At 48.8% G+C, this 14,910-nt stretch overlaps 1 protein-coding gene across 4 annotated transcripts in view; it reads right to left on the bottom strand.

Annotated features, from left to right (window-relative positions):
• Positions 1 to 14,904, bottom strand: part of Pacs2 (phosphofurin acidic cluster sorting protein 2) — a 63,914-nt gene extending 49,010 nt beyond the window's left edge. For all 4 annotated transcript variants that reach the window (XM_026781522.1, XM_026781526.1, XM_026781524.1 and 1 more), the window contains exon 1: positions 14,803 to 14,904. In XM_026781522.1, the coding sequence (XP_026637323.1) occupies positions 14,803 to 14,858 (56 nt within the window). In that variant the 5' untranslated portion in view covers positions 14,859 to 14,904. The remainder of the gene's footprint in view (positions 1 to 14,802) is intronic.
• Positions 14,905 to 14,910: the final 6 nt, after the last annotated feature.

Below are 14,910 nucleotides of genomic sequence, written 5' to 3'. Positions count from 1 at the left end.
TGCCAATGAGGCAGGATCCTTACCTAAGACAGACCCAACACCTACTGGGTATAAGACACCTCTAGAGGACACAGTGGGGGGGCATCTCCAGTTATCTGATGACACAAGTGCACACCAAGGTCTCTGGGGGTAAGAGACAAGCCTCAAAGGTACAAGTAGGGGGGCAAGAAGAAAACTAAGCCTTAAGAATAGGGAAAGCTGTGCATGTGCATGTGTGTATGTGTGTGTGCGTGTGTGTCTTCCAGTCATTTTCTAGGAGTCATGTGTCAACAGAGGGAAGGAACTGCAATGCTGCCCTGCCCACAGGTGAGGGGTGTGGCACTGGACCAGAAGGCAACAGAACAGTGCACATACCCCAGGCATCCCATCCCCTGAAGATAAGGGGAATGGTGGAGTGGAACCATGAGATTGCCTTGGATCTCTTCCTGATTCTATAGCAAAGACATTTGGGACAGACATTGTTATGAATTAGAACTGCTTCTAATTGAACCTCTGGGAAAAGGGTAAGCTGCTGGATGGAGTGAGTCACTATGCAGTAGAGGACTCACACACTAGAATTCACCCAACATGCTCAGACTCCAGGAACCTGGGAGAAAAATGCTGGGCCATAACTTCCCATGTGTCTGTCCTAGGCTGAGCCATGAGGCCTCACGTGGAGGGAAGTACTGGAGACCCTACAACCAACCAGGGTTCAGCTAGGCCCTATACCCCCTGCACCTCTAGCCTCAGCTGTTATAGCCACAGAGCAGGGTCCATACAGTAAGAACTTCACAGCAAATGAAGCTCTGGGCTTCCTTTTAGGGAGGCTCCAATGCCCAGCTGCCTCCTCATAACCTCTACTCAGGCCACACAGGCAAATCCTGAATGTGCTGGAATTAGGGTACACTAGGGCCTCCCACTAGCCATGCCCATAGAGCCAAGAGTCTCACATCACAGAGTCAGCTAGCAAAGCCACCTGTGCTAAGGATGTGGAGAACAATGACCACGCTTATAAAGCATAGCCCATGGGGACAGATAAAACAACTGCACATAAACAGCTGGACACCAGAGCTCAGAGGGTAAAATATGCAGCCTCACAGACAGATGGCCTGACTGGGATCAATGCTGGTGCAGGCCTCGAAGCAGCCCAGAAACCAGAGGGAGCGACCAAGCAGCCTCCAACCAGGAGGAGATTGAGCAGCAAAGGGAAAATGTTTGAACCAGAACAAGGAAAGCCATGTTCATATGTCACAGAGTCCCAAGGAGAATAAAACTATTATCAGTAATAAATCCTATCTATTCAGACTGAAAGGAAAGCTCTTCAGAATAACAGAGACGATACATTAGCCACATGGAACAAGGGGCAAATTTATTACAAGTGTCTCAAAACCATAAAAAGGTAAGTCGGAAGGCCAAGTACAAGAGGGAAACAGACACACAGCCTCCACTCACAAGACTAAAGGATATGCTCCAGGAAAAATAAAGTCACTCCAGCAGGCAGTAGTGGGAGGCAGCAGCAAGCAAAGTCAGGGAACTGTTCTGTGCAGTGGCCGCAGCACAAAGACCTGCTGAGGAGACATGAAGGAATCTGCCTGTCAGGGTTCACTCTCTTAGAGAACAGGAAGGGGTGCTGGTCCTTAAGAGCTAAGCTTCATATTTTAATGGAATTTAAAAAAGATAAGTGACTTAGAAACCCAATTTCTTTTTATCTCTTAATATTTATTTATTTTTATTTCATGTCTGATTGTTCTGCCTGCATATATGTATGTGTACCACATGCATGCCCAGTACTTCACGTCTAGAAGAGGATGTCAGATCCCCTGTGAATGGAGTTACAGATGGTTTTGAGGAGCCATGTGGGTGCTGGGAACTGAGCGTGAGTCCTCTGTAAGTATTCTTAACCACTGAGCCACCTCTCCAGTTCCTAGAAACCTAATTTTTTAAAACAGTAAATTGATTTTGGTAAACATTCAATTATTTTTCAGGAGAAAATGAGAAAAAAACTATCAAGGAAAAACAAAGTATAAAATAACAAAAAATAAACGCAAGTATATCAGTGACCATACATACAGGCTATACATGTCAGTTAAAAGCTAGTCCACGGCCTGTGAAATGGTTCAGTGAGTAAAGACCACCAAGCCTGCTGCTTGAGTTCCATCTCCAGGGATGATAAGGTAGACAGAACCAACTCTTTCTAGTTGTCCTCTGACCTCACACATACTATAGTACATACATACAAGTAAACAAATGTGAAAAATAATTGCAGAGGAACTCAGCAATTAAGAGTACTGCCTACTCTTCCAGAGGACCCAGGCTCAATTCCCAGCACCCTAATGGCAGCTCACAACTATCTGTAATTATAGTTCCAGGTGATCTGACACCTTCACACAGACATATGCAGACAAAACACAAATGCACATGAATTTAAAAAAAAATTGCGGAGGGGGCTGAACCAATAGTTTAACAGTAAACAGCATATACTACTCTCACAGAGGACCAGAGTTTGGTTCCAGCTCAGTCTCCTAGAACTCCAGTTCCAAGAGACTGACACCCTCTTCTGGCCCCTGCTGGCACCCATACTCACAAGCACATAGACAGAGACACACGGGGGGGGGGGTGCACACAGACACACAGAATTATTTTAGTATCTTAAAAAAACCCGCCTAGGTGTCTGAGAATTTAAGAGCACAGTCTAGACCCCGTGCGCAGATGACAGCAGAGTCTAGCTGTAAGGAGAAGACCCCGTGTGTAGATGACAGCAGAGTCTAGCTGTAAGGCGAAGACCCCGTGTGTAGATGACAGCAGAGTCTAGCTGTAAGGGGAAGAGTGGTGGTCAAAGTAAAGAACACAAGAAGAGAGATAAAGAAAGGACTTCAGGAAACTGAGACAAGGTCGGACCTGCAGATCTCAGAACCATCTTGAAGACTGGATATGTGAGGTTTGAGTGGGCCCAACTACATCCCAAGGTAGGCCTGGGACACACGCACAAGATGCCCAGAGGAAGAGAGCTGAGCCTGGAGAGCCCTGGGGCCGGTGCTGCCATGCAGCCTGTCGCTGTAGCATACGCAAATGCCCGGAAGGAACAAGTGTGGAATGGTGATGCCTTTCCTATGCAGTGCCACTGTAGCAACAGTTCCCAAGTCTCATTGCCCTTCACAGCGTCTATCTTTGTTCCTTCCCACAAATCTCCTGGGCGTCTCTAGGCTCCAGCTAGCCTCCCAATTCTCTATTGCAATCACCCTGCAGGTGTGACTGCACCCTTGATGGCGAGCTTAGCAGTCTCCCTTCCATGGGACAAGGTACAACACAGCAATGTTAGACATGGAACATCAGGGTGATTTTATCTTCAGATGATTTTATTCAGTTTTATTTCTCTGCATTTTCTCCCTTAATTACCTCTGTTTTCTTGTATCCCCACTTTTCCCTCACAGGCTGGGAATGAACCAATCTCAGGTACACTAGGCAAGTGCACTACACCTACCTGGGCCACACCTCGGAGACCCAAAAGATGACTTTTAGAGACTGGAATCTCTGTACTTGGTGAGCTCGGTTAACAGAACTGCAGCTCTGGAGTGAACTTCCCAAGTGTTAATCCTGGTTGTCCCCAAGACTGACCTGACTCAGCTCTTGTGAGAAGCTCTGTGGATGGTTGTACGTCATTTGACCAACAACACAGCAACCCTCAAAATGCCCAGGACTCTAGCCCCTGACTTTATCATTGTAAGCTAGGAGACTGAGCTCAAACGTTGGCCAACTTGGTACCCAGGATAGAGGCAGTAGGCAGGTAACTGTATGTAGTCTGGCCTTGGTTCTGAGGCTTTTGTCCAGGTGTTATGCTAGACACACAGGACCTGAGAGAAGCCAGAAGAGGAAAGGCTGAAAGTCATGCCATAGTGACAGGGACATCTGTACCCAATATGGTCAGCTATATCCAGGAACCCCATAAACTACAAGCTTATCCCAATCTAGTCCTCCACTTGGATTACTTGCTCTTGCACAGTGATGCATTGTGCCCACACCTGACACTTCGATTGAACATCTTGCTGAGCACCAATTACAGCTAACCCTGGCTACCGATGGCCCAGATGCAGTGTTCCACCTTATTGTCTCCTTCTGCCACATGAGAATGCAGGTGGAGAAACTGAAGTGATACCTGAAGCTCCCAGCTGCATGCCTGTGGATCCAACTATGCCTGAAGCCAGTCAGCTCTATATCAACAGAAGCAATGATGCCCATCTCTACTCATTATCCTTAATGCAACTAGAAGACGCTAAAAAAGAAATTCATAAGGAACTCTCGTATCCAATCAGACATACTTTTTTTAAAAAAAAAAAAAAGATCTGAACAAAGTCAACTTTATTGGGACACCCAGTTACGTTGTCTTCCCTGCACTGAGGGCAATCCATCTTCCTAGAAAGGTGTGGAGGAATCACAGTCACTGTCCTAACAGGGAACCTCCAAACACATCCCACATAGCAAGGCAGCCTGGGCTTCTATTTTAAGCGCAGAACATGTGTGATTTTGATGACCCAGGAGCAGAACCCCTCCACATATCCTTGAGCAGTGTCAGAGCACAGAATTCCCCAGTTGGTGGTGCAGCTGTTCCTGTCGGCCTGCCAGACCCCTGCCTCAGGCCTCTGTGTAGTGGTGATCACTCGGGCTGGTAACAAGGCCAAGGCAGTGTTCCATAAGGGCAGCTGGAATGTCTACATTGAGTGGGGGTGTCCACACATGGGTCTGTTCTCCAGGAGTTACTACTACCCTTTCTTAGGGAAAAGGTATTTTCCAGGAAACAAAACAGGAATTAGTGAAAGAAAAGTGAGAATGACTATAAGGCTGCATTTCAAGTCATAGAAGGCCAGACGCTTGGAGAAGGGCTGGGTCCCCTTCATCCTCCAGGACCTTGGCCTCAAAAACTAGTTTATGGACCATGGGAAGAGGTTCCTTCATCTTCTTGTGTACATGACTATGGGCAGACTCTCCATCATCCAAAGCCACTCTTCCTAAGTGCAGGGAGTTCCCCCAAAGCAGCCTTCAAAATACCTCCCAGGTCCTGGTTATCTGGAAGTCAGGGTCCTGAAAAGAAACCTTTACAAGCCAGAGGCCTGAGCCTGTAAGGGCTCAGCTTTCCATCTGCAGATGTCCCACTGGTAATTAAAGAAGTATCTAAATGCTCCTGTGACATTCCAGAGATGAGCCAAAGTGTATGGAGCAGCTGTCCAGTCTCCCATGCTCTCTGGGTGTGTGCATCAACTCCTCCTACCCCAGCAGATAGTCTCAGATCCCACCCAAGGCATAACTACACAGGACGCTGTCAGTGGGCAGATGCCAGCTCTAGTCTCTACATTATCACCAGGAATTGAACTCAGGATGCCTGGAAGAGCAGCCAATGCTCTTAACCTCTGAGCCATCTCTCCAGTCTCCTCTTTTTTGTTTTTCAAAGGGTAAAAATCCATCAGTCATGCTGAAGGGAGGCATTTGGTGGTCCAAACAGTAAGTTCAGGGGCTGAAGCAATGTCTTCATCAGTTAAGAGCACTGGCTGCTTCTTCCAGAAGACCCAGGTTCCATCCCTAGCACCCACAAGATGGCTGACAACTGTTCTTAACTCCAGTTCCAGGGGGTATGACGACCTCTTCTGGTTCACAACAGTACTGCATGCATGTGGTGCACAGACATTAAGGCAAGGCATGCGCGCGCGCGCACACATACACACACACACACACAAACAAAAACAGGCAGTTTAGGAAAGCTAGACAGCTCCTGCCAAGCCTCATGGCCTGAGTTTGATTGCCTGCATAATAGAAAGAGAGAACTGATTTCCAAAACTGCCACGTAAGTACCCACATACAAATATATACATATATACACACAATAAATAAATAAATATAAAAAATTATATTTTATTCAACAAGGTCTCCCTATGTAGCTCTGGTTATCCTGGGATTCCCTATGTAGACCAGGCTGGTTTTGAACCTACAGAGACCTGCCTGCCTCTACTTCTCCAGTACTGGGATTAAAGTGCCACCATGCCCAGAAAGTGTGAAGGAAAAAAGTAAGACAAAAGGAGTCCAAAGTCAGGCCTGAAACCAGCAGAGCTGAGGGAATGGCAGCCCCCCCACTATGTAAGGATGCAAGGGTCAGAGCGGCATGCAAGCAATCATGAGGGGGCCACAGCTGATTATGACCAAGGCCAGATGGGTGAAAAAGAGTCCACGTCAGTCCACCTGGACACTCAATTCACGGAAGCCTAAACCAAAGCTCCCCGGCCAGGCCTAGCAAGGGCCTACCCCAGACTCAGTCAAGTCTCTCCCTAGCACAAGAGAGCCTCTGGCCTCCAGGCACTCACCTGCCAGCAAGACATCTTCCAAAGGCACTGGCCAGCTTTATACTGTCCTGGCAAAGGCTGAACGTGTCCACTGTACTGCTCACCTTGGTGGCCAACTCAGCATATATGCACAACCTTGCCAAAAGCTGTTGCAGGAAGTACATGCCAGATAGACAGAACTATGGACCTTTCAGAAAGATGGACAAGGGATCTAACAGTTGTCTGGGGACTGTCAGACTCAGATTCTCCTGCTATGATAATGTAGTTTCGTCTGCCTAAGGTAAGATGTCAGAGGACAGAAGTAGAAGGTGTTGCAGTGAGAAGGGTACATGGGGATCCAAACCTATCCTGCCTAGACACTCCATCCTAATGACTAGGAGTTCACTGTGGCCTGTGTGCATCCATGCCAGACATAAATGCAGGAAGAACCTGACACCTTGGAGACAGGATCCATTCTGAAAATGGCGCCTCTGGGGCTGGGTCACAGGGTGAGTTCTACAAGGCCTTGGTACTTGACAAGGAGTATATGTTGTAGGGGAGTACCCTCAATCCTGACAGGGTAGTGAGGAGAGGCTAGTGGGATAGTAGGAACAAACCACCACATCTGTGTGCACCAGAAGGGAGAAGATCAGCATGGTCTCTGGTATCTTGCACTGCCCATCTCTATCTCTCACAGATTTAGGCATCTCTGCTTAGCAGACATCTGCACCTCAAGAGATGACTCAGAAGACTCAGGGCCACAGCTTCAGTCCTGGGGCTCCTGCCTCCCTGCACAGGCTCTTGAGACACTGGGAGCACTGCCTGAAAGTTCCAGGACTGCTGCTTGGAGTTCTATTCTCAGAGGCCATGTGCAGCACTTGCCATCCCTAGAAGCCTATACAAAGCCCATCTTTGCTCTAGAATACCCACCTTCAAAGCAGAGAGAACTCAGCCCTAGATACAGTCACATACTATGTTTAGGTCACTGTAGGTGACCAGGTACTCGTGGAGAGGAGCCAGCAGCTCACACACACATTATTAGTGGAAACACCTTGTGTGGAGAGCTGTGTCTCCTGAGCACCAGTAGTTCCCAAAGAGATTGGCAGCCCTGGAGTTTGAGTCTAGAATGAGCAAGGCAGATCCTGAGCACAGGCCCTGGGCCTTCCTACCCATGTGCCCTCTCATCTGCACCTAAGGGCATACACACAAACACACAGCCACTTCTATTGTTCTGGCTATGCCACCTGAAGCCAGGGCCCTAAAGATTCCCTCCACAAGATGGAGTTCTGCCACCTTCATAAATCCACCATGGCATCAAACGAGACCCCAGTGAATGAAGCAGCAGACCTCACTCTAGAATGTCCTCCCACTCTCAACCCTGCCTCACCAAACCTTCCTGAGACCCAAGAAAAGAGTGGATGGCTATGTGACAATAGCAAGGACCTTGAACTGCAAAGCACCTTGGCCCTGCCTAGTTCTCAGGTCATGAGTAGTCAATGATGCCCAGCATCCAAGGCAGTGCAGGCCACAGCTTTTGCATGAAGCCACTTGAGGGAAATGAAGATGTCACAGCACTAAGTTCCATAGGGAGAGTCTGCCTGTTTGGATAAGAGCATTCCACACAATATCCCACACCAGGACAAAGAAGTGGCCACAGACAACTTTGCCTGCCTGTGTCCTAAAAGCAGTGCCTGAGTAGGGTGGGCAGATCAGAGCCATGCAGACTCCAGCCATGTGCCATGGCTTCTGAATCCACAGGGCTTCTCCAAGGGGCAGTCTTCCCCATCTTCCCACTGAGCTATGTTATGGAGATGCCAAGCCCACAGCCTTTCCAACTCAAGTCAGCCTCTCCAGTGCCTTCCTCCTCCAAAAGAGTCCACTCTCGAACCTCACACATTCCTCTGCCCACTTCACCCCACTCAAATCCATCTCCAGCTAAACTTACATCAATTCAGGCTTCCAAGCAGCACTACTTTCCCAAGCAAACCTTCAAAAATAATCTAGAGTCTTCCCCTTACTCAAAGAAAAGTCCACATTCTTTAGCATGCCATCTTGGTCAATTACAACACTCAATAAGTTACTTTCTTGAGACAGACCTGGTCTGGACTGAGGAAGACAGACATGATGCTGATAAAAAGAGCTAAGCCTGCAGCAAGGAGGGAGAAGAGGTCTAGAAGGACTATGCTAGCACATGAACACATCAGGCAATTGCCAAAGAGGTACACGGCTTGCTAGCCATCATACCTCCTTACTCATCTGCTGACATGAAAGACTGACATGTCCACACGTCCACCCAGTACTGCAGAAGTAAGTGGGGAGCACATTGAGGAGGCAACAATCAAAGAGAAAAGGGCTGAGAACCTCCCAGAACTAAAAACCACGAATCCACAAGTCCTTCAACCTTAATAGGGGTCAGCATAAAAGAATACACGCCATAGCATATCATCAGATAAGCTGTCACAACAAGAAAGTGACCACAAAGCCAGTCAACACACTGCCCTCCAATGAGTCATGGCTGCCTGACAGCTGCCTCCTGAACAGCAAGACCAGAAGCTACAGTCAGTGGCCACCCTGAGGGAGATGCTACCCCTGGAGCCAGCACTAGGCCCTAGGGGACAATAAAGAGACAAGACACCATTGGCTAAAAGAGCACTTCATAGTTATCATATCTTCCTCGGAGGAAAGCCTCAGGACGTCTTTCTAGTGCAGGGAGGAGGATCCCAAGTCCTGAAGTGCGAGATACAGAGAGCAAGTGCTACAAGCAGTCTAAAGCTACCAGGTAAAGCAACACAGACAGCATCACCAGGCTTAAGGGGACTGGAAGTTCACTGCGGCAGCAGCATGTGCAAACGAAGGGCTGGGGCTAAAGAGCTCTGCAAGTTGTATCACTTCAGAGAAAGGTACAAATGACTAAAATATAACACAAGGATGCAGCTCAAGTTCACAGAGCTAACCAGGAAAAAAGTAACAGCAAATTTTACTATTAATGAGGGAGGGGAATTCAGTGCCAAAACAAGGTGAAGCAAAAGAGAAAAGAAGTGCAGGATGATACAAAGCACAAAATAAAATAGATATGAATACAGTATTGACAACTTAGGTAAATAAAAATAGACTGGATGATTCATTTAAATAAAGGAATATCAGAATTTCAGATTGGGTGAATACTAAATTTAAACACGCACTAAATAACCAGTTATACCTCACACATAAGGCTTTGTGACAGTTTAAAGAAAAAGGGGGTGGTTACCCGCTGGGGATGTAGCTGAGTTGGCAATGTGTGCCTAACATGCATAAAACCCTGAGTTTGGTCACTAGCCAACACAGAAACCAGGCGTGGTGGACATGCCTGTAATCCCAGCACTTGGGATGTGAAGGTAGGAGGCTCATCCACTGCTACATTCTGAGTTTTAGATACATGAAGACCTGTCTCAAAAAGAAAGAGAAAAAAGAAAAAAAAAAGAAGAAAGCTTGGCTTTTGTGGGTTTTGTTTTGTTTTTGTTTTCCAAGACAGGGTTTCTTTGTAGCTTTGGAGCCTGTCCTGGAACTAGCTCTTGTAGACCACTCTGGCGGCCTAGAACACTCAGATATCCGCCTGCTTCTGCCTCCGAGCCTCCAAGTGCTGGGATTAAAGGCACCACCTGGCTTGGCTTTTGTTTTGTTTTGAAAGTAGAGCTATTGAGATGCATCAATGGGTAAAGGTGCTTGCCTCAAAGTCTGATGACCCAAGTCACTCCCTGAGTCACATAGGATGGAAGGAGAAAACTGACTCCTGCGAGTCCTGGATCTCTGAGTTGGAGGCTAGCCTGATCTACAGAGCAAATTTCAGGACAGCCAGGGCTAGAGTGAAACCCTGTCTCAAAAACCAAACAAAAAAACTTACAATGGCAGTTTAGGACCCACAGTCCATGTCAGCTGGGTGCCAGATATAGAGCTCAGTGGTAGAGCACTAAGTTCTTCATATCTGAACAGCAAGCACACGGGAAACCCTGGACACTACCCATCCCAAAGGAGAGTCTAAGGGAAAGCTACCGCACTGTCCAGGACCACTGGGAGTATGGAAGCTGTGCCCTCACCTTAAACTGGAGCAACAAAAGATGAGTTTCATTGAGATGTCCACAATATGAACATTAAGGAACAAGTCTGACGCAGACACACATGACTTGTCAGCAGAACCCACACATTCCTCAGGATACATCACAGACCTCAGCCAATGCAACACACATGCCTGAGAAGCAGCTCAGGCCATTCTCTGACAACGACATGCAGCTCAGAAGATCGCATGGGCATTTCAGAGCCTTTCTGTCGTCACAGTCACAACCCAGTAGGTGGCAAACCAGATTTAACACACATTCATATCCTGGAGATTTCTAAGACAGAACAGAGAAACAACTAAAACAGTGGGCTTTACCAAAATCAAAAGTCCTGCTCATCCAAAAACACCAGAGCTGAGCACCCAGACATATCTGTGGTCCTGGCCACTCAGGAGGCTCACCTGAGCACCGCAGTTTGGAGGTCAGTTTGGGCAGAGTGTGAAACCATTCTCCAGCGAAATCACAAAGCACACCCGTAAGAAGAGCGGCAAACCCCAGAGCAGAAACACTGGCAAAGAGCATCCACTTTCACTGCATGAAGGACTCAACTCAATGAGGAAGACATATCCTTCCCAGTAAAACCAGGACACAACCTCCACTTCAGACATGTGACAGCACATGGGGAAAACCTTGACTCTATCCATCTCCGAGGAGAGTCTAAGGGAAATTTACCACACTGTCCAGGGCCACTGGGAGAGCAGAAGATTGTGCCCTCCCTCCCTGTACCTTAAACTAAAGGCTTCTCTTTCTTTCTTTCTTCCTTTTTCTTTCTTTTTTTTTTTTGATCTTTGGTTTTTCGAGACAGGTTTCTCTGTAGCTTTGGAGCCTGTCTTGTAACTAGTTCTGTAGACCAGGCTGGCCTCAAACTCACAGAGATCCGCCTGCCTCTGCCTCCCAAGTGCTGGGATTAAAGGTGTGAGCCACCACCGCCCAGCAAACTGAAGGTTTCTTAAACTAAAGCCCTATGACAAAAATCACCAAATGATAGCCTCAAACTCCAAAGAAGCCAATGTCTAAAATGAGGGTTCATTCTTACAAGGGAGTATTATGTTCCAACAGAAAGGAAAGTCGGCTGACAAAAAAGCATGAATGCATCAAAGGGTCTCACTCTATCCACAGAGCCCTCTGGGGAGATGGTACTGCCTGGGAGTGCAGAGCTGGCAGCATCAGGAATGACAAAGAAGGATGAAGGCTCCGCTCCTTGCTGGAAGGACAGAGATGTTGTCTGTGCCTTCCACAAACATACATATACAATGGTGTGCACTCTGGACAGCAACGGTTGTCCACACACCAAGTGGACATGGCCTAGAAGTCAGTGGCGGTAAGAAAAAGACGCAGGCGCACAAAGCTTGGAAGTGAGTTAATAATGTCAAAAAGAAACGAATTTGAGTGAAAGAACAAAGGTTCAAAGACCTTTGGTAAAGGCAAAGACCCTGCTGAAGAGTGGAAGGAGAACATACCTAGGAACAGAAAACTCCAGAATCCCAGCAGTATGGTAGGGCAGACACTGACTGTCCCTAGCAGCATGGTGTACCAGGCTGTTGAGGTAAGGTGAACTTGGCAACACGGCTGGGACAGCACTGAGTATCGGGAGTTGGATCCTCCCTCCCATGAGCTTCAGGATGCCTAGTACCCAGCTTCCCCCAGGACAGAGAGCGATCTCACTACCTCCCAGGGAAGGAGAATTGAAACTCTACCCATGTCAAAGTAAGGGGGATGGATTCTGTGCCCACCCCACCACCCCACACTCCAGGCCAACTCTGAGGGACACACACAATTAAAAGAGGATTTCAACAGTTTTAGGTGGGCAAAGATTACTATCCCCCGTAGAAACTGCTGAGACTCAAGTAGGGGGAAAATGAGAAAGAAAAATTGGCAAAAGACATGAATAGGAATTTCTCTAACAGGGAAGTACAAATGGTCTAGATTCATAATCAGAGAAATTCAAACTAAAACCACAACACTGTTTCACACCCACCAGCTTGGCAAGAATGTAAGGCAGTGAGGATTCTCGCCCTAGCACTGGGGCTGGAGTTGGCACAGCTGCTTTAGGAAGCAACTGAATAGTAACACTGAGTGAACACACACCCACACCTCTAAAAGTCCTCCTACTCGGTAAAACACATTCAAGTAGGTCCTGCCTGCCACAGGGACAGGCATGCACGCGGGCGATAGGTAAGAAAACCTCCTCTGCAATGGCAATGGCAGATTTGTAACTGGGCAAAAACCTGGCAATATCCCTTAGCAGAAGCCCAGGTTTCATCATTCCAAGGGAATACTATGCAGCAGTGATGCTTCAGCAGCCACCAGCACAGATGCAGCTCCCAGAACTGGAGACTTGACCAAAGCCAGGGTGAAGAGTGAAAAGAACTCAGGGAACACGATCACGTCCTGTTTGCAGCACCCAGAAGAGCAGCACTGCACAAAGGTGATATGAGGGTATGTGCCAAGGGTGCATGCACAGGAGGTATATGCATCAGCAGAGCAGAGGTCAAACAGCACACAGGACAGAGATCAGGCAGCACTGTACTGAGACTACATGCTTTTTACACACATGGAGAGGTCCTCAGCACTCCAGAAAAAGTCTCTCATCTCTCACCGGGCCAAAACCCAGAACACCCCAACATCTGCTGCTGCTCACCCAAGATGCCCCATCCTTCCCTGTGTGTAAGCCTTTCCTGACGCTGCTATCCCCTACAGAAAAGGGGTATTCTAGGAGTATGCAAGAACAGAGACCAGAGAAGGCAGGATGGAGCATGCCTAGAATCCCTGTACACAGGAGGCAGACAGAGGCAGGAGGACAGAGTTCAAGGCCACCTAAGCTACAAAACAAAGTTAAGGCCATCTATGACTTCAAAGCAAAACCCTGTCTCAAAAAACAGTCCACCTGGCCAGGCTCTGGTCGTGCATATCTTTAATCCCAGCACTTGGGAGGCAGAGGCAGGCAGATCTTTGTGAGTTCGAGGCCACACTGGTCTACAGAGTGAGCCCTAGGACAGCCAGAGCTACACACAGAGAAGCCCTATCTCGAAAAACAAAAAACAAACAAAAAATTACCAGCCACCTTTAGAGGGATAATGAAATGGTCTCTGTCCCCTTCCTTACCAGGGTTAGACATCTGTCTTAGGTGAGTGTGAGATGTACCTGTAACCGTAGTTCTAACTATAAAATAAGCTGAGGGATGGGGGGGGAGGTGGATCACAAGAGCTTAAGAGTTCAAGAACAGCCTCAGCAACATAATGAGATTCAGTAGCAGAAAAAGGAAGAAAGAAAAGGGGAAGAGAGGAGGGAATGAGAGAGACCCCCTTGGCTCTCATTTAAGGAACTCAGGGGCTGCTAAAAGGGACAGTGTGAAGAGGGGTGCTCAAGATAATGATGTAAAGAAGCAGAACTAGAGTGGGAGGGTCCAGCTCCCCCCACCCCTCCCGGCTTTGGTAGTTTGGGAGATGCTCCCAGTGAGGCAAATGCTGACCCTCAGGTCTCAGCACTCCAGATGCAACACAGGTCTAGGAATTGCGTTCAGTATCCATCCTTTCTTTCCCAAAGGCACAGCCAAAAGGGAAAAGTCACTATCTGAACCCCAACACCACACTCAGGGGCCTGCTGAAAGAGTCGGCAGAGTGAGAGCCACAGGCCAACCTGAAGCTCACCTGCAAGTGAAGTACCTTCTCTCCACAGGGTTTCTCTACTCAGGGGCACACCGTCCAGGTTCTGTACCTGGAAGGCTCTTTGGGGACAAGCCCACTTTCCCTGTCTCCCCAGAGGAAAGCCTGTAGCGTCTTCAGCCTGTTGTCTGGATTTCCTTTTCCCTCACTAACTGAGGCTCCTGAGTAGGATCCAAGTCAAGAAGAAATCACCAAAGTTTCAAGCTGGGCAAGTAGAATGAGAAGCTGTAGGTCCACATAAAGATAGGTGTCCACAGCGCCCGCCCGGTGGGTAAATCTTGCCTAGTCCTTTCCACGGAACGAGTGGAAGGTCGCCTACTCAAGAGAGGGAGGCCAGGCTTCGGCAAGCGTAAAATTAACAAGCTCCAAGCAAAGAGTAGAAAGGACTCCGGAGCTCTCTCCACAGCTCCCGGCACAAGACCGACAGGTGAAGAGAGAGCAAACCCGACCCGCAGGGCACAGGGGAGGCAACCGTGGAGTGAGCCTCAGGCCCAGGCCTCTGGGGTGTGACAGTGCCGCTGCACACCGGAGGAGAGCGGTAGCACTAGCCGAGAGCTCGACCGCCCGAGGTGCCTGCGGTCCGCTGCGCGCAGCCCCGCCTGGGACGCAGGTGTCAAGGTGTGGGCAGAGTACTGGCCCCCGAGCCGCAGGCCCGCTGCCCCGCCCCAGCCCTCGCCTTGCTGTGGCCCGCGCGCGCTCGGGGGCGCGGGGTCCTGGCCCGCGGGCAGGTGCGCGCGGACAAAGCGCAGCGCGGGGGCGTACCTGGGCACGCAGCTGGGGCTGGAGCCGTCCACCTCCCAGGTGGCGAACAGGTTCATGGGCACGGGGGTGTTGAGCGCTCCGGGCGCGCCGGGCAGGCCGAGTCGGCCC

This window comes from Microtus ochrogaster, chromosome 1, assembly GCF_000317375.1.
Source record: "Microtus ochrogaster isolate Prairie Vole_2 chromosome 1, MicOch1.0, whole genome shotgun sequence".
NCBI classification, from domain to species: domain Eukaryota; kingdom Metazoa; phylum Chordata; class Mammalia; order Rodentia; family Cricetidae; genus Microtus; species Microtus ochrogaster.
Note: the sequence above shows the minus strand (reverse complement) of the source record. Positions and strands in the feature narration are given on the sequence as shown.